Here is a 24,858-nt window from a genome sequence, read left to right on the forward strand (position 1 = left end):
CTTGCACGCTCACTCAATGGTATTGCATCTGGGATACAAAAAGACATATGCATACATGCGCAAAAGTCTATACTGGAAAGGAATGGCAAATGACACAAAGCGTTTCTGCAATGCATGTGTATCATGCGCGTTGTCCAAGACATGAACACAGAAGCCATACGGGCTGTTGAAGCCATTGCCAATACCAAAGTACCCATGGGCACAGGTTGGGGTAGACTTCTTTGGACCATTACCCAAATCAACCACATTGCTAGGAACATTTGACATGATATGTGCTGTGATAGATCACCTAACGTGTATGACGCATTTGATACCTACCAGGTTGGACTACACCGCTTGCAACATGGCAGAAGTGTTCCACGCAAATGTATTCAGGCTACACAGAATACCAGAAATCATAATTAGAGATCAAGACAAGCTATTTACATCAATATTCTGGCAGACATTCTATAGCCTGACTGGTACTGAGATCAGATTATTGTCCGCATTCCACCCACAAACAGACAGGATGATGGAATGATTAATACAAAGCATGTCAGGAATAATACGCGTGTGCGTAAACCCGGCCCTGAGGGACTGGGCACTCAAGCTACCCAGCATAGAGTTTGCAATAAACTCAGCAAGGTCAGAAACAATGGGATTCAGTCTGTTTTTGCTGAACTACGGACGCGTACCTAGACCAATGTTAGTGAGAACCAGGACGGACATGCACGGTGTGCGCAAAGCAGCGCGTAATATCAAATACGCACTAATGATAGCGCACAACGCAATCATAGGAGCGCGTGTGAGCCAGATGGTTGAGTCAAATCAACACCAAAGGCCATCACCCTTCAAGCAGGGCAATTGGGTCTATGTGAGCACAAAGAATATGTGCGTACCAATGGGAAAGCCCCACAAGCTATTGGCACAATGGATTGGGCTGGTAGTAATTGATGGAGTGGTAAAAGAAGGAGCCACCTACCATGTGGAGCTCCCAGAGGACCTCAGGCAGCAGGGGATCAAGGCAATATTCCATGTGTTGCTACTCAAGCCGCATATACCCTACAAGGACCGCAGGTTCCCAGGGAGGAACTACAAGCAAATTGCATTGTTGGAAGCCAATGACAACAAATGGGCAGTAGAGAAAATAGTAGGGCATTGTGGCAAGGGTAGTAATGCAGCGTTCAAGATAGTGTGGCAAACTGGGGACCACACATGGGAAATGTACCGTGTGGTTAGGCACTTAGAAGCACTCAAGCAATACTTTGGAGCCATAGGGGTCAAACAAGCTAGGGACCTACCTTGGGCAGAAGGGGGAGACACACCCTATGATGAGCTTAGTGATAGCGGGTCTGAAACCCTGGAGGGCGCAAGCATATGCATACTTAAGGAGGGAGACCCAGAGTACAAGCACCTCACCACACCACTGTTGCATATCAAGCTCACTGAATTACTATCACTATACAAAAGATGCCCCAAGGCCAACGCCAGCAACGTAGTTGGGACCACAACCAACAACAAGACAAACCACCAGCGTATCAACAGGACCAGTACAACCAAGTCAATCCTGGGTTACTGCGGCTGCTCAACACCATTGCGCAGACCAGCCTCAAAACTGTCCAAGCCTGTAACCCCCAAGTACAGCAAAGAGGCCAACAAGGGGGCATGGGGACACGCCCAAGATATCAGCACCATTACCTGCATGTTGGTAGAGGGCAGCTGGACCTGTACAAAGGAAGGCGCTTTAGACAAAGAAGAACTCAACCTAGTGCTAGGCCAAGGAGTAGATTGTCCACACGTAGCGCCTTGACCAAGCAAGGCCGTAGCTTGTCAACTACCAGGGGAAGCAGCCTCTCCCCTGAGCGGAACGGAAGTGAACAACAAGGAAGAAAGCAAGTACGTACCAAGCATTTGCCCAATACTAGGGCCATTGTTAGAACCTGAGCCTCTACCCCTTTGAATTCCCAGAGCGCTAGCCAATCCAGCTCCAACAACGCTACTGGATCCAATCAAGAGAGTACCATTGAACCCACCACTCCAACCGGCACCAGACCCAAACCAGAGGGGCGCAATTGGGCTCCAAATCAACAATCTGTTGTCAAAGGTAACCCAGGCTATCAGAACTGTTGAGAACTTGATATCAGTGACCAAGACCCTCAACAAGCGCATCAAGAGGACTCACCAGCGCATTGTGGACAGGGAGTGGGACATCATGGAAGATATGTCAAGGATTGTACTACAGGCTCTAAGGATAGGGGACAAACCAAGGATTGGCAATGCAAGCTACCCTCAGGAACTACTAAGGCAAGCCTATCTGGTGCCTCTGTACATGCCAGAGACCACAGAACAAGCAATCAACAACCTCATACTGGGGATTGAAGAACACTGGTTGACAATCAGGGGGAACAAGGCAACTTTGAGACATTACGTGCTGTTGTGGCTCCCAAATCCAGCATTGGAGAAGACAAGGCCAATTCCAACAACAGAAGCAACGGCGGGCCCAAGCCATCTGCAACAGAGCAAGACAATCCAGACGTTAGGGACGCAACCAACCACGTTGCCAAGTGGACAACCCTTGGACCCAACATCAAGATGCGCAACGCTGGGAATGGACTCAAGACCCTTGAGCAGGAACAGCCTTGCTTCTCACCACGCAAGCTCAAGCTCAAGCAATTGTTGGTATGTAGAAGGACTGATCAAGTCAAAAGGAAAGGGGAAGGGAAGGGCACTGGAGGAGATGGAGAAAAGTGACTGAGACAGCTGCAACCATCTGGAGGGCAAGTGTAAGGGTTACGCTATCACTGTAGGTCTAGCTCTGGTGTATGTGTTACCCTTACAATACACCATTACCTCTCTTTATGTTACACTTGTACCCGGTGCTCTGTTCAGGCTGATTACTAACTATATACGTTCATTTGGTTTCTTCTGTTTACGCATGTATTGACTTGGGCACCTTATAAGGTCCCAGGACTTTGACCCTCTCTGTCATGAGCCACACCCCTATTGTGCCCTCTATTCACATACCAGGGCACTCATGGTACACACTACGGCCACCGGAAACACGCATATACTCGCACTTATGCACTCAGAACCCCCAGGTTCCCACATGTCATAACCTCCTAACAGATACCATTGGATTTGCACGTTTTTTCTGATATTTTTAGTATTTTTTACGGACTTGATATCTTTTGTTTTTCAATCACGTGATCTCGGCGCTTATTATGCCGAGATGCCGCGCCGAGATGCCGTGCCAAGGGCGCTTAGGAGAAATCCACGCTTCTGCGCAGCCCGCAGCACGCTTCTCATTTGTCTTAGCTACTTCTTTCTCTCACGCGCACAGACCATGTAGATAGTGTGCTTTGTCTATATATACAGCAGGGAAATTGCTTGGAGACACCAAGTCGATTTTACCTCGTCTCATATTCATTGAGGAGGATAACCAGCCAGCTAAAGTAGTCAGCCCCCATTCGTCACCAGTAGTTGAACCCCTTACTTAACCTATCACACCTCCCAGGCCTAAGGCCCCCTCGCAGTAGTATAGATAGTAGACCACCTTAAGCGGTAGTAAGATAGCCTAGTTTAGCAGTAGATTACCTTGTTGCCTGTAGTAGTACGGCCCTAAGCGCCCGCTCCCACCAGCGAGTACCCACCTTACAGTGGTGTACGACATTGTAAAATCGACTTCTTGTAGGCTTGATCAACAAACAAGAGGAACTCCCGTACTAGCACGAGGGAAAACGGGTGATCAGACTTGCCTTTCAGCTTTAATAATCAAACAGCTGTCGGTCCCACCCAGTACCAAATTGCTATAAGGCGGACAGTCTCTAATCGTCCGCATACCACGTGTCTCACCGGAACACAGCAGTTAGCGATCCTAGACAGCTGAACCACCCGCTTGCAAAAAACCCGCTCGTATCACGATTGCCAGATCTGTTGATTTGTTGTAGGGATTGTTCAACGCTAGGTGTTTGACGCAAGGATTTAGCGTTCACACACTGCGCAAAAACCGCTCATAAGTCCTGAATCAGGCATCTCTCTCCCCCACGCCGTCTCCACCATACCATCCACACGCTCTGGCGCCCCTCACCCCTACTCTTGCCCTTCCAGCCGCTCCAGCCGACGTTCCATTCCAACCCATTCCCAACCACCCTCTCGCAGCGCATCTCCCACTTTGCAAGACTTGCCAGGGATGGAACCGGAGCCAACCCTTACCACTCTCCTCAAGGCTATCCAAGCCCTCTCCACACAAGTTGGGTCCCTCCAGGACCAAGTCAAGTCTCAAGGCGAGCAAATCACTCAGCTCACCGCCTTATGCAAGGAGACCAACAACCTCGTTGGAGACAAGGACCAGGGCGGAGCCCAAACAAAGCCTGGCCCATTGACTGGGCCTATCACTCCTCCCACCCACACGGGAGGAGAAGCCCACACTCCAGCAACGATTAGGCCTGGACTCAAGGCCCCCTTTTGACCATCAAGGGGCACAGGTTTTGATTCAGAAGACGAGGAAGAGCCAAGGCACCCCAAAAGGGAGCCTCAAGGAACGCCTAAACGGCACTTAGGGTCCCTAACCCCCTTTGACGCAGGATCCAGCGTAAAACGGCCTAAAATGGACCTCCCCGACCCATATAAGGGAGACACCAGGGGCCGCAAAGCCACCCAGTGGCTAGACAGAATGATGCTCTGGGTAGCCCTCCACCGGGACCAATTCAACAAGGAGGAGCAGATGGTTGTGTGGATCCTCTACCACATGACCGATAAGGCCGCAGACTGGGCGCTTCCCATCATTGGGGCAATCATCAAGGGAGAAGGGAACCCTCCGACCACCATCCAGGCCCTAACGGGCAAATTCAAAGAAGCATTTGCCGATCCAGATGCCAAGAGGGCCGCCGCCAGGAAAATTGCGGCACTCTCCCAAACCACCACAACCTCCAAGTACGTCACGGAGTTCCGCAATCTCATGGCGGAATTAGACTGGAACAAGGAAGCCTACATCGCGCAGTTCACGCGAGGACTCCACTGGAAGGTGAAGGAACTGCTATCAACAAAAGATAGCGTTCCTGACGAACTCAAAGCAATTTTTGCGGCTTCCATAAAAATTGACAACATACGCCGCAAAAACAAGGAGAACCGCCCAAAAAAGGCACCCGCCAAGTCCCCGGCCACCGTGGCCACTACCTCCACCACTACCACCCAACGGGTCCGCCTCTCAGAGGACCCCAATTACGTCACCCCAGAAGAAAGGGACCGCCGCCGCGCATCTGGGCTATGCGTGAAATGCGGACAAAAGGGCCACGACATCAAGCAGTGTCCAAATGGGTGGAAGGCCACAATCAAGGAGGTGGCTAAGGTTGCTGAGGATGTCGAGTCGGGAAAAGATTGAAGTCGAGGACTGCTGCCAAGCCCCCGACTAAAAAGGACAATATAGATATTGAATTTGTAAATCTAGGACTGGATTCAAATAAAAAACCACTGCTATTTATCGATCTCTATGTCCAGAATTCCCCGGCAGAACCCTTGAAAACATTGATAGACTCAGGAGCCACGTCAAACTTCATCTCCCCCTTGATAGTGGAAAAACACAAAATCCCCAAAACCCTACTCGAAAATCCACGAGTAGTGAGAATGTTAGATGGTACTATTTCACAAACTGGGCGCATTTGGCACCAGGTAATCCTCACGGTTTCGGCCAATGGCCACATCCATTCCATTCCTTTCCTAGTTTGCCCAATAGGCAATACCCCAGCAATACTTGGCATGACCTGGCTCACAAGCAAATCCCCACTCATCGATTGGCAGCAAGGAACAGTTACGTTCCCCAAACAAGTAGCAATTGCCTCCGAGGAAGAAGCAGACCCCAACCCTCTGGCAAACCTTCCACCCCAATATCACGAATTTGCCCGAGTCTTTGGAGAAGAGGAATTCAAGGTCTTACCCCCACACAGGGAGTATGATATTGCAATAGACCTTATCCCAGATGCCAAACTCTCCCCCGGCCCTATCTATGGCATGACAGACGCGGAATCAAAGGCGCTAAAACAACACATAGACGAAGAATTGGCAACAGGAAAGATCCGTCCTAGCACTTCTTCTGCTGGCGCCCCCGTTATGTTCGTTAAAAAGGCGGATGGATCCCTTAGATTGGTGGTTGATTACAGGAAGTTAAATGATGTCACGCACAAAAACGTCTACCCGCTCCCCAGACAAGATGACCTCATGGCCAAACTAAGGCACGCCAAGATGTTCACCAAACTGGACCTAAGATGGGGTTATAACAATGTCCGGATTAAGGAAGGAGACGAATGGAAGACGGCTTTTAGAACAAAGTATGGGTTATTTGAATACCTGGTGATGCCCTTTGGGCTTACCAATGCCCCAGCCGCCTTCCAACACTTCATGAATGACTTGTTTAGGGATCTTATTGACGTCACCGTGGTCATCTATTTGGACAACATCTTGATCTTCTTGGAAAAACCAGAAGAACATCCAGCCCATGTGAGGGAAGTACTATCCAGGCTAATGGCAAACCAACTCTTCTGCAAACTCTCAAAGTGCCATTTCCATGTGACTACGGTTGATTACTTAGGCATTGTCATCTCCCCTGCTGGGTTCTCAATGGACCAGAAGAAAATAGAAGCAGTCACAACCTGGCCCACTCCCAAAACGGTCAAACAGGTTCAGGCTTTCCTAGGATTTGTCAACTATCTTAGATGGTTCATTCCCAATTTCAGCTCGGTTGCACGCCCCCTCCACAACCTCACCAAAAAGGAAACCCCCTGGTCATGGGGTAACCCAGAAGAGGAAGCATTCCAGGAGTTGAAACGCCTAGTTACTTGGTCACCAGTGCTTATCCATTCCAACCCTAGCCTCCCCTACTACCTTGAAACAGATGCGTCAGGAGTAGCCATGGGAGCAATCCTTAGTCAAAGAGGGGAGGATAACCGTTTACACCCAGTAGCCTATATGTCGAAATCCTTCTCTGGTGCTGAGGCCAATTACGACACCCATGACAAGGAACTCCTAGCCATCATCAAAGCCCTAGAGGAGTGGCGTATTTTCTTAGAAGCAACGGACAAACCCATACAGGTGTTCACGGACCATTGAAATTTGGAATATTGGATGCAGGCTAGAACCTTTAATCGCAGGCATGCCCGATGGCGCATATTCTTGAGCGACTTTAACTTTGAGATCCACTACCGACCAGGGAAACAGTCGGGTAAGCCAGATGCATTGTCCAGACGAGCAGACTATGTCGACAACCCCTCAGAACCAGAAGTCATGCTCCCCGCAGAAGTCTTTGCCAACACGTCAGAGGAAGAACTGGAAATTGTCACGGAAATCCGCACTAAGCTTAGGGAAGACCCATCCCTTGAGCCCATTATCCAATTCCTCACAGAAGACGCGGACAACGCCCCTCCTTCCATTCGTAAGGCATACAAAGATTATGACTGGGAAGAGGACCTCCTCTGGTATCGTGGTAAACTAGTTGTCCCAGACTCAGAAGCCCTAAAAGAACGTCTACTCAAGGAGTTCCACGACTCACCCCTGGCAGGGCACCCTGGACAACAAAGAACCCTGGAACTCCTGAGCCGTAATTACTGGTGGCCAGGAATGAAGTCATCCGCCAAGGAATGGGTTGAATGTTGCCCCACCTGTCAAACGAATCGCCAAGCTCACGCCCCTGTCATTGCCCTGAAGCCCCTAGAAGTTCCTCCCTTCCCGTTCCATACAATATCCTACGATTTTATTACGGGATTTCCTAAGTCACAGGGCCACAATGCTATCCTAGTGGTAATTGACTCATTCTCCAAGTTTGGGCATTTCATCCCCACTTCTAAGAAGGTTACCGCCAAAGGACTTGCAGACCTATTCATCACCCATGTTTGGAAACTTCACGGATTACCGGTCAAAACAATCTCCGACCGCGGAACTACCTTCACCGGGAAATTCTTAAGGGCCCTCTACCAACGGCTTGGAGTCAAACCAGCGTTCTCCTCTGCGTACCACCCTGAATCAGACGGACAAACGGAACGGGTAAACCAGTTCATCAAATTCTACCTCCGTTCTTACGTAGCCGCGGATCATTCAGACTGGGCCACGTGGTTACCTTTGGCAGAATATGCGTACAACAACGCCAGACACGCGTCCACAGGAAAAACACCCTTTGAATTGGTCTATGGAAAAAATCCGGTGATGAACCCCTCCAACATACCGTCCAACGTACCAGAAGCAGACCAATTAGCAGACACCTTGGCCAATGAATGGAAGGAAGCAGAGTCCGCCCTCAAGATGAGCAAGGAAAAAATGACTAGGGATAAAGGAACCATCCCCAAATATTCAATCGGTGAATTGGTCTGGCTAGATGGAAAGAACGTGGAACTCAGGACCAACTCCAATAAACTGGATCCTAAAAGACTAGGTCCTTTCGAAGTTTTAGAGAAGATTTCCAGTCATGCATACCGCCTGAAGCTGCTGGAAACTTTGAAAATCCACGATGTGTTCTACGTGGGACTATTGTCCAAAGTCCATAAGTCCCCTAGCCAACCGTTTCCAGAACGACCCCCTCCAGAAACAATCGAGGGGGAAGAAGAATATGAAGTGGAACAAATCATTGACTCAAAAAGGCAACGAGGGAAATGGTTCTATTTGATCAAGTGGAAAGGATACGGTCCGGAGGACAATTCTTGGGAACCAGAAGAACTCCTGGAGCACAGCCAGGAGGAAATTCAACGTTTTAACAAGTCACGACTGAAAAAGGCTTGTGACTCTGCCAAGAGCCTTTAAGGGGGGGGCAATGTCATAACCTCCTAACAGATACCATTGGATTTGCACGTTTTTTCTGATATTTTTAGTATTTTTTACGGACTTGATATCTTTTGTTTTTCAATCACGTGATCTCGGCGCTTATTATGCCGAGATGCCGCGCCGAGATGCCGTGCCAAGGGCGCTTAGGAGAAATCCACGCTTCTGCGCAGCCCGCAGCACGCTTCTCATTTGTCTTAGCTACTTCTTTCTCTCACGCGCACAGACCATGTAGATAGTGTGCTTTGTCTATATATACAGCAGGGAAATTGCTTGGAGACACCAAGTCGATTTTACCTCGTCTCATATTCATTGAGGAGGATAACCAGCCAGCTAAAGTAGTCAGCCCCCATTCGTCACCAGTAGTTGAACCCCTTACTTAACCTATCACACCTCCCAGGCCTAAGGCCCCCTCGCAGTAGTATAGATAGTAGACCACCTTAAGCGGTAGTAAGATAGCCTAGTTTAGCAGTAGATTACCTTGTTGCCTGTAGTAGTACGGCCCTAAGCGCCCGCTCCCACCAGCGAGTACCCACCTTACAGTGGTGTACGACACCACATATAAGAAACTTATGGTTGACATGGCTGGACTTAGTGATATTCTCTAAGTCCAGGTCACATGACCTCCCCCCTCCAGTCCTTTATCAAATACTATACTAAACTACTACAGATTTGAGGTGGGGGGGGATGACATAATCTCTTCTATAATAATATATTATTCAGACCTTGCCTGCAGGCTCCCTTAACATTGGCCTGCGGCTAGGGGGGCAGGGGGAGTGCAACATCCCCCAGCAACTTATATTATTAATATATCACTGTGCATCATATATATATATATCTTTGACAGTGGATATATGGTAATAACCCCTCCAGATATGGGTTATGACACACTCTCCCCTGTCTTTACTCTTAACATCAATATCAAGTGTGTGTTACAACTTGTCATTTAGGCAACGCTGTTGCTGACCAAGTCACATATATACATCCAATAAGTAGAGACCTTACAAAGTGGTGATGCAACAAGAGGTAATCAACCTGGGTGTTACCATGGTTGGTTGGCCTCCTTATATATTACAGAGGTGAACTAATTACAAATGTATAATATGCAAAATCATAACCAATAAGAACCCTGCTCTGCAGTCAGCCTTACTCATGCATACGTGTCACTGACGTGTCATAGTGATGTCATCAAGTGGAGGTGGCTATGTATGCTGAGTTAAGCGCAGATGGGGATGTGGCTTGGTGCTTAGTGTATGGTATAAGCGCCAATGTCACGTGATTGAAAATGTTGTCTGTTTATCTTTGTTTAAAATTGAGAAAATTGGAATAAATTCCGTGGTATCAATTGTGTCTATAACACTTGGTCAATAACAGTTCCTTGACCTTCCAGTGGAGGCCTTGCATGAACTGCGCAATGTAGGCCTCCTCATTCCAGTCCAATTCCACCATGAGATTGTGGAACTCTGTGACATATTCCAAAGTGGTGGTAGTTTGGGAGAGTGCCACAATTTTCCTGGCAGCAGCCCTTTTTGCGTCAGGATTGGCAAACACTTCCTTGAATTTGGCCATTAAGGCCAGGATGGTGGTTGGGGGGTTTCCCTTGCCCTTTGTTACACCCTCCTCACATATACCATTGGATTTGCCTGAATTTTCTGATATTTATAGCATTTTTTCCAACCCTTGTATCTTTTGTTTTTCAATCACGTGATCTTGGCGCTTACTATGCCAAGATGCTGCGCCAAGATGCTGTGCCAAGGGCACTTAGGGATAATCCATGCTCCCATGCAGTCCGCAGCATGCTTCCCTTTTCATATCCTTACTTCTTTTCTCACAAGCCTTGACCACCTGTAGATAGTTCTCTTGTGTATAAATACAAGAGGGAAATTGCTTGGAAACCCCAAGTTGATTTTACCTTGTCTCATATTCATTGAGGAGGACAACTCAGCCAGCTAAGTAGCCAGCCCCCATCAGATTTCAGACGTTAACCCCCACTTAACTCATCACACCTCCCAGGCCTAAGGCCCCTTGTCAGTAGTATAGAGTAGTTGGTTGCCTTATGCAACCGTAACATAGCCTATTAGTTAGATTACATAAAGTTTGCTTGTAGTAGTACGGCCTTAAGCGCCCGCCTCCACCAGCGTGTACCCACCTTACAGTGGTGTACAACACCCTTGATGATTGTCCCAATGATGGGAAGCGCCCAGTTGGCAGCCTTGTCTGTCATGTGGTATAAGATCCATACAACCATCTGCTCTTCTTCATCAAATTGGTCCCTATGGAGAGCTACCCATAGGAGCATTCTATCTAGCCACTGGGTGGCCTTGCGTCCTTGTGTATTGCCCTTGTAGGGGTCTGGTAACTCCATTTTGGGTTGTTTTACACTGGACCCTGAGTCAAAGGGGGTGAGGGAGCTAAGACTCCTAGGCGTGTTTGTTGTAAATTGGGGGAAAAGAGGTTGAGACTCTGGTGCTGAGCAGAGTCTGTGTTGGAAGATTTCCCAATTTCCAAGCTAAGTAAAGAAGTAGCTTCTTTAGGGTTCTCTGGGTCTAGCTATCTTGAATACAATCAACTACAGATATATCTTTTCTCAGTGTAAAGTGTCTTAGTAAGTATTTCTGTAAGAGCAAGAGTACTGGCTCAGGTTCCCTTTGGCAGAGATAGTTATGTAAGTTTCACTCCTAGTTGCAGGAACTAACTGGTTACTTAGTATATATCCTTCTTTAAGGACAATTGCCTTCTGTTCACTTAACCTAAGAACTCTGTATCAGGTCTACAACCTTTCCACACTATGGGTACTTGGGAGATCCACTTATACAAGTTTAAGTTATTTGAAATCTTGAGGCACAAAATATCACACAATTGAGGGGGGCAAGCCCAAACCCAAGAGTGACAGTCAACAGTAACAGTGAGTGGTAAGAGTGAAGGGTGGGTGCCCTCCAAGGGTATGCAAGAGTCCCCTTTTATACCCTAGAGTGGCAAGGTTACTGAGTCATTCACCTAGTCAGAGTATGAGTATGACTTGCTTAGGACTGTGCTTCCTAAGACTTTGATTGGTGGGTGGGAAGGCACAGATATGACTAGGATGGAATGTGACTGCTCTTGGGTTGAACTGCAATTAGTTAAAAATAGAAACATCTAAATACATGACTCAGTCTATCAAGAAATGCTTGGCAGCCAATGAGCACTTAGAGTGAGTCATTAGTGTGAGTCATTCTGGTGGCAAGCAGAATGACTCATAAGCAGGATTCGCAGTGCCACTAGAAATTACTAGATAAGGAGAACCTTAGTAATCTCATGAGAGGTATGACTCAACTAAGCTAGGAATAAGGTTCATTTCCCAAGTTAGAGCTAGTCATGTGATGAGCTAGATGTAAAGATACAAATATAATGATTAGTAAGGTACTTGAGCCACATAGATAGAATCTTGTGAAGCTAATATCTCCATGAGATCTTATTGTATGAGCACGTGACAGGCAGCGTTAGAACGAGCGGAAGGAGCTCTATTGAACGATATGTAACACATACAGTCGATATGAGCGTTACATAGAGTAATGACAGAAATAATGGAAAATAGGAGTCAAATGGCCATTAAATCAGAAAGTCAGATATATACAGATTATTGTGGATGGTGAGCTGTGAATGCAAAATTATGTGATACATAACAGTGTTGCAAGGTTCCTTCTTGGTTCCTTGTCTGGGTTCATCATCTTCCTTGGAGTCAAAGTTTGTGCCTCTCAACAGGCGGAATGGGGCCTTGAGTCCAGGCCTAACCATTCCTGGAGTGTGGGCTTCCCCTCCCAAATGGGTAGGAGGGGTGACAGGCCCAGTCAATGGGCCAGGCTTGGCTTGGGCGCCTCCTTGATCCTTGTTGCCAACAAGGTTGGCGGTTTCCTTGCAAATGGCTTTGAGCTCTGCAAGCTGTTGGCCTTGGTTTCTGATTTGGTCCTGCAAGGACCCAACTGTGGCTGTGAGGGCTGTGACAGCCTCAAGGAGAGCGCTAAGGGACAGCTCTGGTTCCATTCTTGGCAGGTCTTGCAAAGTGGGAGATGGGCTGCAAGTGGGTGGTTGGGAGTGGGTAGGAATGAAACGTCTACTGGAGCAACTGGAGGGGCAAGAGTAGGGGTGAGGGACGCCAGAGCGTGTGGATGGAATTGTGAGACGGCATGGGGGATAGGGGTGCCTGGTACAGGACTTATGAGCGGCTTTTTTGTAGTGTGTGGGCACTAAACCTTTGCGTCAAGCACCTAGCGTTGGATAGTCCCTACAACAAATCAACAGATCTGGCAATTGTGATATGAGCAGATTTTCTACAAGCAGGTGTTTCAGCTGACTAAGGTTGCTAACTACTGTGTTCCAGCAAAACACGTGGTATGCAGGGGATTAGAGCCCTTCTACCTTATAGCAATTTGGTACTACATGAGGGTGGGGGGTTTTTGATTATTCTACCCTGCAAGGTGGCCCTGATCACGTGACTTCCCTTGTGCTAGTACAGGGGGTCCTCTCCTTGTCAAACAAGCCTACAGAAAGTCAATTTTACAATGTTGTACGCCACTGTAAGGTGGGTACTTGCTAGTGGGCAGGTGCTTAAGACCATACTACTACAGACACTGCTTATCTAATCTATACTAAGGCTATACTAATAACACTTAAGGTGTCCTACTTGTAACCACTGTTGTTGGAGGGGGCTTAGCCCTGGAAGTGTGGTGAGCGCAGGTAAGGGGTTAACTTCTGAACTACTAGGGGCTGGCTACTTGGCTGGCTGGGGGGATCTCTCCTCAATGAATATGAGACAAGGTAAAATCAACTTGGGGTTTCCAAGTGATTTTCCTGCTGTATATATGGACAAAGAGGCGCTATCTACATGGTCTGTGCATGTGAGAAAAGAAGTACATAAATGAAATAAGAAGAGTGCTGCAGGCTGTGCAGAAGCATGGATTTCTCCTAAGCGCCCTTGGCACTGCATCTTGGCACAGCATCTTGGCATAGTAAGGGCCAAGATCACATGATCAAAAAACATAAGATATTGAGTTTGTAAAAAATGGTGAAAATATCAGAAAAATCTTGCAAGTCCAATGGTATGTGTTAAGAGGGTGTAAAAGTTCCCATGTGTTTTCTTCTGATCCATAACCCTTCCATTTCACCCTGAAGAACCATTTTCTGTTGCGCTCTTCTGCATCTGTGATGCCTTTGACTTCATACTCTTCTTCCCCATCCATGGTGACAGGTGGAGAGCGGTTTTCAAAGGTGGATTTCTTGTCTCTTTTAGCTTTAGACAGCAGACCTACATAGAAGACATCATGGATCCTCATTGAGGGCAGCAGCTCAAGGCAGTAAGTGTTGTAGACACACTCAATACCAGGGAATTTATTCCCATTTTCTCGAATTTAAACAAAGGCAAACGGTCAACATTTTCAATCACGTGATCTTGGCGCTTATATCATACGCTAAGCGCCAAGCCACGTCCCCATCTGCGCTTAAATCAGCACACGTAGCCACCTCCACCTATGACGTCATCATGACATGTCAGTGACACGTATGCATGAGTAAGTCTGACTGCAGAACGGGGTTCTTATTTGATATGGTATTGCATATTATGTATTTGTAATTAGCTCACCCTTGTAATATATAAGGAGGCCAACCAACCATGGTAACACCCAGGTTGATTACCTCTTGTTGCATCCTAACACTGTACAAGGGCCTTATAGCCCAGTAAACACTTAGTCACACGCCTTAAGCATTCTTATCACTGTACTTAGGTAGCTAGTCAACGCCTTACAGTGTCTTATCACTGTAGATAGTAGTTAGTACATTGTAGGGTAGATCCTTGCCGCCTTAAGCGGTTTACTGTATTAGTTACATGGCCACAAGCGCCTGCACCCTTGACGTCCTTACAGACGTCTAGGACACTAAGCTTGATTGGAGATATTTTCTGTTATCTTGAAGGGGCCTAGGCGTTGTTTGGTTAGCTTATGACTCAGGGTCTTTAGCTTTACGTTTTTTGCGTCTAGCCAGGCCTCTTCTCCAACTTCAAATTCTACTGGTTTGCCTGTTTCTCCAGCTACCATTTGTGTCTTGGATTGCCAGAGTGCTGCTTCAATTTCCTGCCATTGAGCTTCCATCTGCATTGCCAAGTTGTTGGTTTCTGGTACATTGGTGGGGACATTGCTAGGGGTTAGGGCTGGCTCCCATCTGTAAAGTGCTTTGAACAGTGTTTTGCCTGTAGAACTATGGACCACATTGTTGTAGGCAAATTCTGCCATGGGCAGCCATTTTACCCACTCCCTCTGGTTGACTCCCAAGTAGGCTTGCAAGAAGTGCTCAACTGTTGGGTTTACTTGTTCTGTCTGACCATTGCTCTGAGGGTGATATGCCAATGAGAAATGGGGGTCTATCCCCAGGCATTGGTATAAGGCCCTGAGGAACTTGTTGTTGAAAACCCTCCCCTGGTCTGAGACTGTCTTTTCAGGCATGCCATACTGTTTCCATATGTGGCATAGGAATAAGTCTGCCAACTCTGGGGCCTTGAGCTTTTTAGAGCATTCCACCAGGATCATGTATTTAGTAAAGCTGTCCACTATGACCAAGATGGAGTTGTAATTCCCATCCTTGGGCAAGTCCACAATCATGTCATATGATACATGTTGCCAAGGCCATGATGGTAGTTCAAGCAGCTGTGGGGGTATAGACACATAGCAGGGCTTCCTAATATGTTGGCAGGTTTTGCAGGAGTCTACATGCCAGTAAGTGTCTGCATGGATTCCTGGCCAGTAGTAATTCCAGGAGATTAATTCCAAGGTTTGCTGCCTCCCAGGGTGTCCTGCTAAGGGGCTGTCATGGAAAATCTGCAGTAGGTCTGTACAAAGGGTCCCCACATCAGGGACCACAATCCTTCCTTGATAGAATAAAAGTCCTGCCTCCATTTGGTAGTCTTTGAATGCATGTTTGATGGGGGGGGTGCTTTGGACTCATTCTGTAGGAATTGTAGGATCTCTTCTAGGGTGTCACAACTCAGCTTGGATCTATGGTTCAAGGAAGCTTAAAGTCTGTGGCCCTATCACCAATTGTTGTAGACACACATATACCAAGGGAATTAATTCCTATTTTCTTGATTTTAAACAAAGTTAAACAGACAATATTTTTGATCATGTGACTTTGGCGCTTATATCATACAATTAGCGCCAAGCCACATCCCCATCCATGCTTACTCAGCACACATAGCCACCTCCACCTGTAATGTCATCATGACACGTCAGTGACACGTATGCATGAGTAAGGCCAACTGCAGAGCAGGGTTCCTATTGGATTAGTTATTTGATATCATGTAATTGTAAATAGCTCTCTTGTAGAATATATAAGGAGGCCAACCAACCATGGTAACACCCAGGTCAATTACCTCTTGTCACATCTCCCTTACTGTACAAGGCCTTAGGCCAGTAACTACTAAGTCTCCACCTATACTTGTTGCCTTAAGCAACTTCCTCACCATAGATACATAGCTTGCCATTGCCCTTAAGGCCTTGGTCAATGTACTTAGGTAGTTAGTTGTTGTAGGTAGCACTGCCACTGCCTTATGTGGTTCATACTTAGTTACATATGGCCACAAGTGCCTGCTGCCTTGACGCCCCTCAAGGACGTCTAGGACACCAATGGACTATGAGACAGATAGAGGGGCAGCTAGGGCCCAAGGGTAGTGGATAAAAGTAGAGGGCAACAAAGGCCTGGGTTATGATAATAGTAAGGAGCACTTATGGCCAACTAGGGGCCTGGGCTAGGGGTATGTGAGAGCTGGGGATGAATTGACAAAGAGGTCAAGTCTTGCTGTTCTAGCAGCAACTTGACCTGGTTTATATACATGAGTGAAGCCACATCAAAAACAACAGTGCTAAATAATGAGTCATTCTACAATATCACATTGTATATCAAATATGTCATGTGATCTTGATAAGTCATAAATATATACCAAAACAGGAAAATGTCTCAAAAAAAGGTAGAAAATAGTAAAAAGTTATGTCATGCCAATGAAGGTCATGACATAGGGACTTTGTTATAGAGTAGGGTTTTAGGGACTATGTAATTAAGTACAGAATATAATAAAGTGATTAATAGATCAATTATATATGGATATAAAAGGCAGTAGACTAGCTATATAGGGGTAAATTAGGTTAGTAATCAGGGTGATCCCTACACTTAACAAGTAATTAAGCAATTACTGCAGATGCAGGTGGTTAGTTATGCTTATACCTATAGTATGAAAGTTAGTACTGAGTCTTATTTACTTACTGTAATTTATCTAGAGTTAATATCAGTTTATTTGACTGAGATTGCACTTAATCAAAGTGTATATGCCACTCTCAAGGCCTTAAACTCTCCCAACTGACTTACTCAAGAGGTTCAGGGTTTCCCTAGAGTCTTTCCTAGCTACCCAGTATCTGTTGGGACCTTGCTAGAGGCTATATGCGCTGAGATGCCTTACAGGTTAAGTCCAGCAAGCTTAAGAGGCTAAGAAAGCAAAATAAGACACTCTAAACTAAGTAAAGAAGATCTAATAGATCTTCAAGTTCACACAAGGGGTAAGAATGTAATGAAAAGAAGGGTTAAAAGAAAGATGTATTCAAAGGGTCTCCCTCAGGGGCTTTATATACCCCAGAGGGAGAACAAATAACTATATACATGATGTACAAAAGAGGAAGTTACATGGGAGGTACAGTCTGAGCTATTTGATACATAAAGACCAATTAGTCCCAATAAGTCCTAGTGAGATAGACCCAAGGCTATTTATAGAATGTTCTAGAGCATACATGACTAAATTACATTAGTGTGAATGCTAAAAACAACCTTGAGGCAAGGTAGGATCTCATGGAAAAAGCTAGAAACTTAAATGGTTAGTATCTCCATCAATTTGGCTCAGAATCAGACAATTCCTTTTTGAGAAGTGAGATGCTGGAGACTCCAATCTATTGGTATTTGTTGGCATAGTAATATGCCTATTTCCCGCCGACCTTTGGCGCTTATTTGCAATTACTAAGCGCCGGCGCTTGCATGCTTACTTGCACTTGTTCTATGGTCTGTAAGTCCCGTTCCTACATATAAATGTATGATACAAAAAATGCTATAAATCATAGAAATAATATTATGACCATTCTACGTGATCAGACGTGTATATATGCAAGAGCAATGAGGAAATAAAGTATAAAAGGTCTTATAGCACTGCCAGTTTCCAAATATAGTAATGTTCATGCCCATATTTGGATAGAGCAAGTATGATTACTCCAGTTTGCACTATTCACTATTGGCAATTAGGGGCGCATATGTCTAAATTAGTCATTCCATAACAATGTCCCCCAGGTCCCCAAGAATGTTGTGCATGCCACATACTATTCAATCAGCCAGATTTTGCTAACCAGAAGTCAATACTTGAAGAAATTGCAGAATCATATGGCTGTTGAGTATTGTTCCTCCCAAAATTCCATTGCAAACTCAATCCAATTGAACAATGCTGGGGATATGCAAAGCGCCACTATTGACAAATGCTCTGTCCAAGGAGTGAACCTGAAATCAAGGCAAATATGGTGGCATCTTCAAATTCAGTCCCATTAGAGTCAATTCAAAGGTATGTGTTCTTAAATATACTATAATAAAGAGCTCAACTATTCTGTTACAATACATGCAGGTTTTGGAATTGGTTGCTTTGATTCATTGATGCTTACAGGCGTGGACTAAATGGCCAACAGGCTGCGTGGGCTACTAAAAAGTATCATAGTCACCGTGTACTTCCTGAGAGTATAATGGACAAAATGGAAGCATGTGCCAAGTTTTTTGAAGACAAAGAAATCACTGACAACAACCAGTCATGACCCTGGACTCCCTCTGCGCCTTTGACCAATCAACCTTGACCCATGGCTGTGCCATTGCTGTACTTATCTGCGTTGCCCTGAGGCCAATAAGCGCTGATAATGAAAATCGCACTGAAATCCACTTGTTTTTGACCAAACTAACTGGACTTATCTATTTACTATGTATATACGCGCACCTTTGTCAAGAAATATATACAATTTTATCTATTTTACAGGAGTATTACTAGTCCAACCTGCTAGGAGCATGTTGTACGCCAACTGTAAGGTTGGGTACACGCTAGTGGGCGGGCGCTTATGGCCGTACTACTACAGACACTGCTTATGTAACTGACTATCTAGGCTATACTAATACCGCTTAGGGCGGTCTACTAATTCTATACTACTGCGAGGGGGCCTTAGGCCTGGGAGGTGTGATGAGTAAAGGGGTGGTGAGCGTCTGGGAACTACTTAGGGGCCGGCTACTTAGCTGGCTGGCTACCTTCTCTAATGAGTAAGAGACGAGGTAAAATCAACTTGGGATCTCCAAGCAATTTTCCTGCTGTATATATAGACAAAACCGCTAACTACATGTGGTCTGTGCGTGTGTGAATAGAAGCCTACATGTGAAAAGGGAAGCGTGCTGCGGACTGCGCAGAAGCGTGGATTATTCCTAAGCGTCCTTGGCACGGCATCTCGGCGCGGCATCTCGGCATAATAAGTGCCGAGATCACGTGATTGAAAAACAAAGATATCAGGTCCGTAAAAAATACTAAAAATATCAGAAAAATTGTAGGAATCTAGTGGTATATGTTAGGGGATTGTAACATTGCCCCCCCCTTAAAGGCTCTTGGCAGCGTCACGAGCCTTTCTGAGTCTAGCTTGGTTGAATCGCTTGATCTCTTCCTGGCTGTGTTCCAATAGTTCTTCTGGCTCCCAGGAATTGTCCTCCGGGCCATACCCTTTCCATTTTATTAGATAGAACCATTTTCCTTGTTGTCGCTTAGAGTCAATAATTTGCTCAACTTTGTACTCCTCTTCCCCTTCTATTGTTTCAGGAGGGGGTTGGTCCGGGAATGGCTGACTTGGGGATTTGTGTGTTTTAGATAGTAGTCCTACGTAGAACACATCATGAATTTTCAGAGTTTCCGGTAGCTTGAGGCGGTACGCGTGACTGGAGATTTTTTCAGTGACTTTGAACGGTTCTAGTTGTTTGGGGTCTAGCTTATTGGAGTTTGTTCTAAGTTCCACGTTTTTTCCATTCAGCCAGACTTTTTTGCCCACAGAGTATTTTGGTACCACTCCTCTTGTGCCTGCCATGCGTTCCTTGGTCATTCTGAGTGATGACTCCGCTTCTTTCCATTCTCGTGCTAGGGTATCGGCTACTTGGTCGGCTTCTGGGACGTTGGCAGGAACATTAGATGGATTCATAACTGGGTTCCTTCCGTAAACCAGCTCAAAGGGGGTTTTTCCTGTAGCGGCATGCTTAGCGTTGTTGTAAGCGTACTCTGCTAATGGCAGCCATGTTGCCCAATCTGAGTGATCTGCAGCAACATAGGACCTGAGATAGAACTCAATGAACTGGTTTACTCTTTCCGTTTGTCCGTCCGATTCTGGATGATACGCTGAAGAGAAGGCGGGTTTGACTCCTAGGCGTTGATACAGTGCCCTTAGGAATTTTCCTGTGAACGTTGTCCCTTGGTCTGAGACTGTTTTGATCGGTAATCCGTGGAGTTTCCAAACATGGGTGATGAACAGATCTGCAAGGCCTTTGGCGGTAACTTTCTTGGAAGTGGGGATGAAGTGCCCAAACTTGGAAAATGAGTCAATTACCACTAAGATAGCGTTGTGGCCCTGTGACTTGGGAAAACCAGTGATGAAGTCGTACGAGATGGTGTGGAATGGGAATGGGGGAACTTCCAAGGGTTTAAGAGCAATGACTGGTGCGTGGGTCCTTTGGTTGGCTTGACATATCAGGCAACATTCTACCCATTCTTTTGCAGACGACTTCATTCCTGGCCACCAGTAGTTCCTGCTGAGCAATTCCAAGGTTTGTTGTTGCCCTGGGTGTCCCGCTAGCGGTGAGTCATGGTATTCCCTCAGAAGGCGTTCTTTCAGGATTTCTGCGTCTGGGACAACTAGTTTTCCTTGGTACCAGAGGAGATCTTCTTCCCAATCATAATCTCTATAGGCCTTGCAAATTGAGGGAGGAGCATTGTCTGCGTCTTCAGTGAGGAATTGGATAATGGGTTCCAGGGATGGATCCTCTTTAAGTTTGGAGCGGATTTCCGTGACTATTTCCAGCTCCTCTTCCGATGTGTTGGCAAAGACCTCGGCCGGTAGCATAACCTCTGGTTCCTGGGTAGATTCTACATAGTCTGCTCTTCTGGATAGGGCGTCTGGTTTCCCCGATTGCTTTCCTGGTCGATAATGGATCTCAAAATTGAAATTGCTCAGGAATATGCGCCACCTTGTCAGAGCCAACAACTACCACAGGGTAAACCTAACAAGCTATTGCCTAATATAGGACTTATCAGCAAGTAGGGCCTAACAATGCTCAAGGCAAAGCCAGGAAAGGGTAGGACAAGACCTATATAAAGTAAAGTGCACTAATGCTGTTAAGACAGCAGGGCAAGGAACCTTTGACAGGGACTGGTATGCTCTCAGGCAATACTCTTAAGTGTATGTCTTAGGGTAGGTAGGTGTGGAAGGGGATAAGAGGTCAAGTTCTGAGGCTTAAGGCTCTCAGAACCCTCCTTATATATTCAACAAGCAAGGGGAATAGTATATACAGTGACAAACACAATAACAAAGATAAGGTCACATGACCAGAGATAAGAAAACAAGATCACATGACTAAAGGTCATGTGATGAGATTACATAATAAGCGCTCAGCGCCTAAATAGCATAGAGCTGCATATATCCATAAATCTTCATGAAAATAGCGCATATATTCACTATTTCTTCGACTTAGTGGATTCTAAGGTGGTCACGCCTCTAGGGCATGACACTTCCCCCCCGTTAAGGTCCAGCTGCCTCTGGATGTTCACGGTGAAACTTAGCCAATTTTTCAGGGGCATTGACTAAGTGGGCCTTGGGTTCCCATGTGTTATCCTCTGGTCCATACCCTTTCCATTTAACCAAGTATTTGACTTGTCAACCCACTTTCTTGGAGTCTAGGATCCTTTCAACAGTATATTCCTCTTCTCCATCAGCTGTGACAACTGGGGGGAGTGGTACTGGATCACGGTCATATTTGTCTACTGGTTTTTTGTGTAAAAGGGCAATGTTGAAGACAGGATGGACCTTCATGGATTTAGGGAGATCCAGTTTATAGGAGTTCCTGCCAATTTTCTCCAAGACCTTATAGGGCCCCAATTGCTTATGCTCTAGCTTATGGGAAGGCCTTGAGGTTTTGATGTTGGCGCTACTCAAATAGACTTTATCACCAACTTCCAGCTTGGTTGCTTCCCTTCTGTTTAGATCATAGTATTGCGCATTTTGTCTTGCAGCAATTTCTAAAGCAGCTTTTGCTTCAGTTTGGATTTCTTTCAGGAAGTCTGCTAGGTCGTCGGCTTGGGGGACATGGCTTTCCTTGGTGTTTCCAACTGTGAAGTCTGGATTATAACCATAGCACATGTAGAAGGGAGAGTGTTTGGAGCCTGAGTGTTTCCCATTATTGTACGCAAATTCTGCAAGTGGTAGTGACGCAACCCAGTCTGTTTGTCTATAATTGATGTAGTGGCGTAGGTAAATTTCCACAAACTGGTTTAGGCGTTCACTTTGTCCATCAACTTGTGGTCTGTATGCAGTGGAGAAATGTGGTTCTATCCCCAACCGCTTGTAGACTTGTCTCAAGAATTTTGCATTAAATTGGGGGCCTTGGTCCGAAATGGTTTTCCTGGGTAACCCATGTAACTTCCACACAAAGGATACAAAGAGGTTTGCAACATCAACAGCAGTAGCATCAGAGTGCGTTGGTATAAAATGAACCATTTTGGATAATTGGTCCACTACTGTTAATATTGCATCATATCCTTCTGAGGTGGGGAGTCCTACAATCAAGTCATACGTTATTTCCTCCCAGGGCTTATTGGGTAAATCTATGTTTTGAAGGAGACCTTCAGGAGCCCGGTTGGAGTGTTTACTACGTATGCATGAGTCGCATGCTTGGACATATTTTGTTACAGACTGTTTCATCCCTGACCAATAGTAATCCCTTGAGAGGAGGTCTAGGGTTCTGAACTGTCCTGGGTGCCCAGTGGAAGGGTTATTGTGCCTGCTTTCTAAGATGGCTTTCCTGATTTCTGGCTCATTGGGGACATAGATCCGATCATGATAGTACAGTAGGCCATTATCAATCTTCCATCCTTTAACAGGTATATCCTCTTCCAAGGATTTAAGGATTTTGTGTACAGCTTTATCATCATGCAGAGCGTCCCTTATTAAGTCATTAAGGTCACTATCTGTTTGAATAGCTGCAATAAAAAGCTCTGGGCTTATGAGCACAGGGGTTTCACCCCCCCCTTTGACCGCAGACTTGTGGTCTTCACGGCGAGAGAGAATATCTGCTTTTCTATTCTGTGCGCCCGGCCTATACACAATCCTATAGTTGTAATCTGCCAAAAATCCCATCCACCTTAACTGCCTTTGGTTCAGATCCCTTTTTGTCTGGAAATACTCCAGATTTTTATGGTCTGTTAGTATTTTGACAGGGATTACTGTTCCTTCCAGCAGGTGACGCCATTCCTTTAAAGCCCTTACTACCGCTAGTAACTCTTTATCAAAGATATCGTAGTTTCTTTCAGCAGGTGCTAGGGATTTTGATAGGAATGCAACTGGGTGTAATTTATCATCACTGCCCTTTTGATTAAGGACAGCGCCCGTTGCAAAATCAGAGGCATCACACTCAAGGAAAAACTCCTTGTATGGATCAGGTTGGATTAAAACAGGGGATTCAATTAGAGCCTGTTTGAGAGCTTTAAAAGACACTTCTTGGCGTTCACCCCACTCCCAAGGTATATTCTTTTGGAGTAATTGGTATAAGGGTTGTGCCAATTTTGAGAAGTTGTGTATGAAGCGTCTATAGAAATTTATAAAGCCCAAAAACTCTTGAACCCCTTTGACAGAGCGCGGTGTTGCCCAATCAACCGCTTGAGTGATTTTCTTGGGATCTGCTTTTACTCCTTCACCATTGGCAATGACACCAAGGTAGTCTACTTCAGACGCATAGAAATTACACTTTTCCAGGTTACAATAGCATGCATTGTCTTGCAGCCTTTTCAGTACCTCTTGGAGATGTTTTGTGTGTAATTCCCTGCTTTCTGAGAATATTAGGATGTTGTCTAGATATACTACTACATAGACGTCCAATATGTCCCTAAATATCTCATTCATGAAGTGCTGAAATGCAGCAGGAGCATTGCATAACCCAAAGGGCATGACTAGGTATTCAAACAGGCCGTATTTGGTTTTAAATGCAGTCTTCCATTCATCACCTTCCTTTATCCGGACCAAGTTGTATCCAGATTTCAGGTCAATGGTGGAAAAGTATTTTGCACCCCTTAGTTTCTCAATGAGAGACTGTATTAAAGGTAGGGGGTACGCATTTTTGACTGTATTTGCATTTAGGGATCTGTAATCCACAACCATACACCTTTTCCCATTTTTCTTGTTGACAAAGTGAACTGGGGAACCATATTTGGATTTGGATGGGCGAATCAATCCTTTATCCAATTGTTCTTTAAGAAGTTTTCTAAGTTCCTCATCATCAGATGCCTTCAAGGGGTATACCATAGCCTTAACAGGTTTATCAGGATCGATTAAATCAATCCCTAAATCAAAAGGACGGTGCGGCGGCAGTTCCGTCACCTTCATGTCCTCAGAGAATACCTCTGCAAAATTGCGCAGTTCTACTGGGATACTTTCAAGTGGAGAATCCACAGTACCTCCAGTTTCCCTAGGGATGCCTTCAAGAGGTTCAATTACCTCAACACCTCCTAAGTCTTCTGGTATGCCTTCAAGGTGGTTAGAAGTCCCACCGACATTTCCCAGGATAGAATTAGAAAAAGAAAGACAAGAGTTGTTACAATATTGAGAATTAAAAGTGATACGCTTATTAGGCCAGTCTATAGTAGGGTTGTGTAACTTGAGCCAGGACATTCCAAGGACTATGCTATGTTTACCTATATCAGCTACGTTACATTTCAGAACCTCTTTATGACTACCTAATTCTAAAGTAAATATACAT

At 45.7% G+C, this 24,858-nt stretch overlaps 5 protein-coding genes across 5 annotated transcripts; 2 read left to right on the forward strand and 3 right to left on the reverse strand.

Moving 5' to 3' along the window:
• Positions 1-706: 706 nt before the first annotated feature.
• Positions 707-4,447, forward strand: RhiXN_06222 (Transposon Ty3-I Gag-Pol polyprotein; the record flags this gene model as incomplete). Its single annotated transcript, XM_043326038.1, has 5 exons — positions 707-1,769; positions 1,821-1,875; positions 1,948-2,304; positions 2,361-2,658; positions 3,965-4,447. 5 exons carry the CDS (start codon positions 707-709, stop codon positions 4,445-4,447), a joined length of 2,256 nt encoding a protein of 751 aa, XP_043181470.1.
• Positions 4,448-4,585: 138 nt separating this feature from the next.
• On the forward strand, positions 4,586-8,760 carry RhiXN_06223 (Retrotransposable element Tf2 protein; the record flags this gene model as incomplete). Its single annotated transcript, XM_043326039.1, has 3 exons — positions 4,586-5,326; positions 5,380-7,062; positions 7,102-8,760. 3 exons carry the CDS (start codon positions 4,586-4,588, stop codon positions 8,758-8,760), a joined length of 4,083 nt encoding a protein of 1,360 aa, XP_043181471.1.
• Positions 8,761-10,119: 1,359 nt separating this feature from the next.
• On the reverse strand, positions 10,120-12,798 carry RhiXN_06224 (Retrotransposon-derived protein PEG10; the record flags this gene model as incomplete). Its single annotated transcript, XM_043326040.1, has 3 exons — positions 10,120-10,421; positions 10,933-11,198; positions 12,437-12,798. The coding sequence occupies 3 exons, from the start codon at positions 12,796-12,798 to the stop codon at positions 10,120-10,122; spliced, it is 930 nt and encodes a 309-aa protein (XP_043181472.1).
• A 1,886-nt stretch (positions 12,799-14,684) lies between these two features.
• On the reverse strand, positions 14,685-15,698 carry RhiXN_06225 (integrase core domain protein; the record flags this gene model as incomplete). The annotated part of the gene is made up of 1 exon (XM_043326041.1): positions 14,685-15,698. One exon carries the CDS (start codon positions 15,696-15,698, stop codon positions 14,685-14,687), a length of 1,014 nt encoding a protein of 337 aa, XP_043181473.1.
• Positions 15,699-19,448: 3,750 nt separating this feature from the next.
• On the reverse strand, positions 19,449-24,770 carry RhiXN_06226 (Transposon Tf2-7 polyprotein; the record flags this gene model as incomplete). The annotated part of the gene is made up of 2 exons (XM_043326042.1): positions 19,449-21,095; positions 21,774-24,770. 2 exons carry the CDS (start codon positions 24,768-24,770, stop codon positions 19,449-19,451), a joined length of 4,644 nt encoding a protein of 1,547 aa, XP_043181474.1.
• Between the last annotated feature and the right edge of the window lie 88 nt (positions 24,771-24,858).

Source organism: Rhizoctonia solani, chromosome 7, assembly GCF_016906535.1.
Source record: "Rhizoctonia solani chromosome 7, complete sequence".
NCBI classification, from domain to species: domain Eukaryota; kingdom Fungi; phylum Basidiomycota; class Agaricomycetes; order Cantharellales; family Ceratobasidiaceae; genus Rhizoctonia; species Rhizoctonia solani.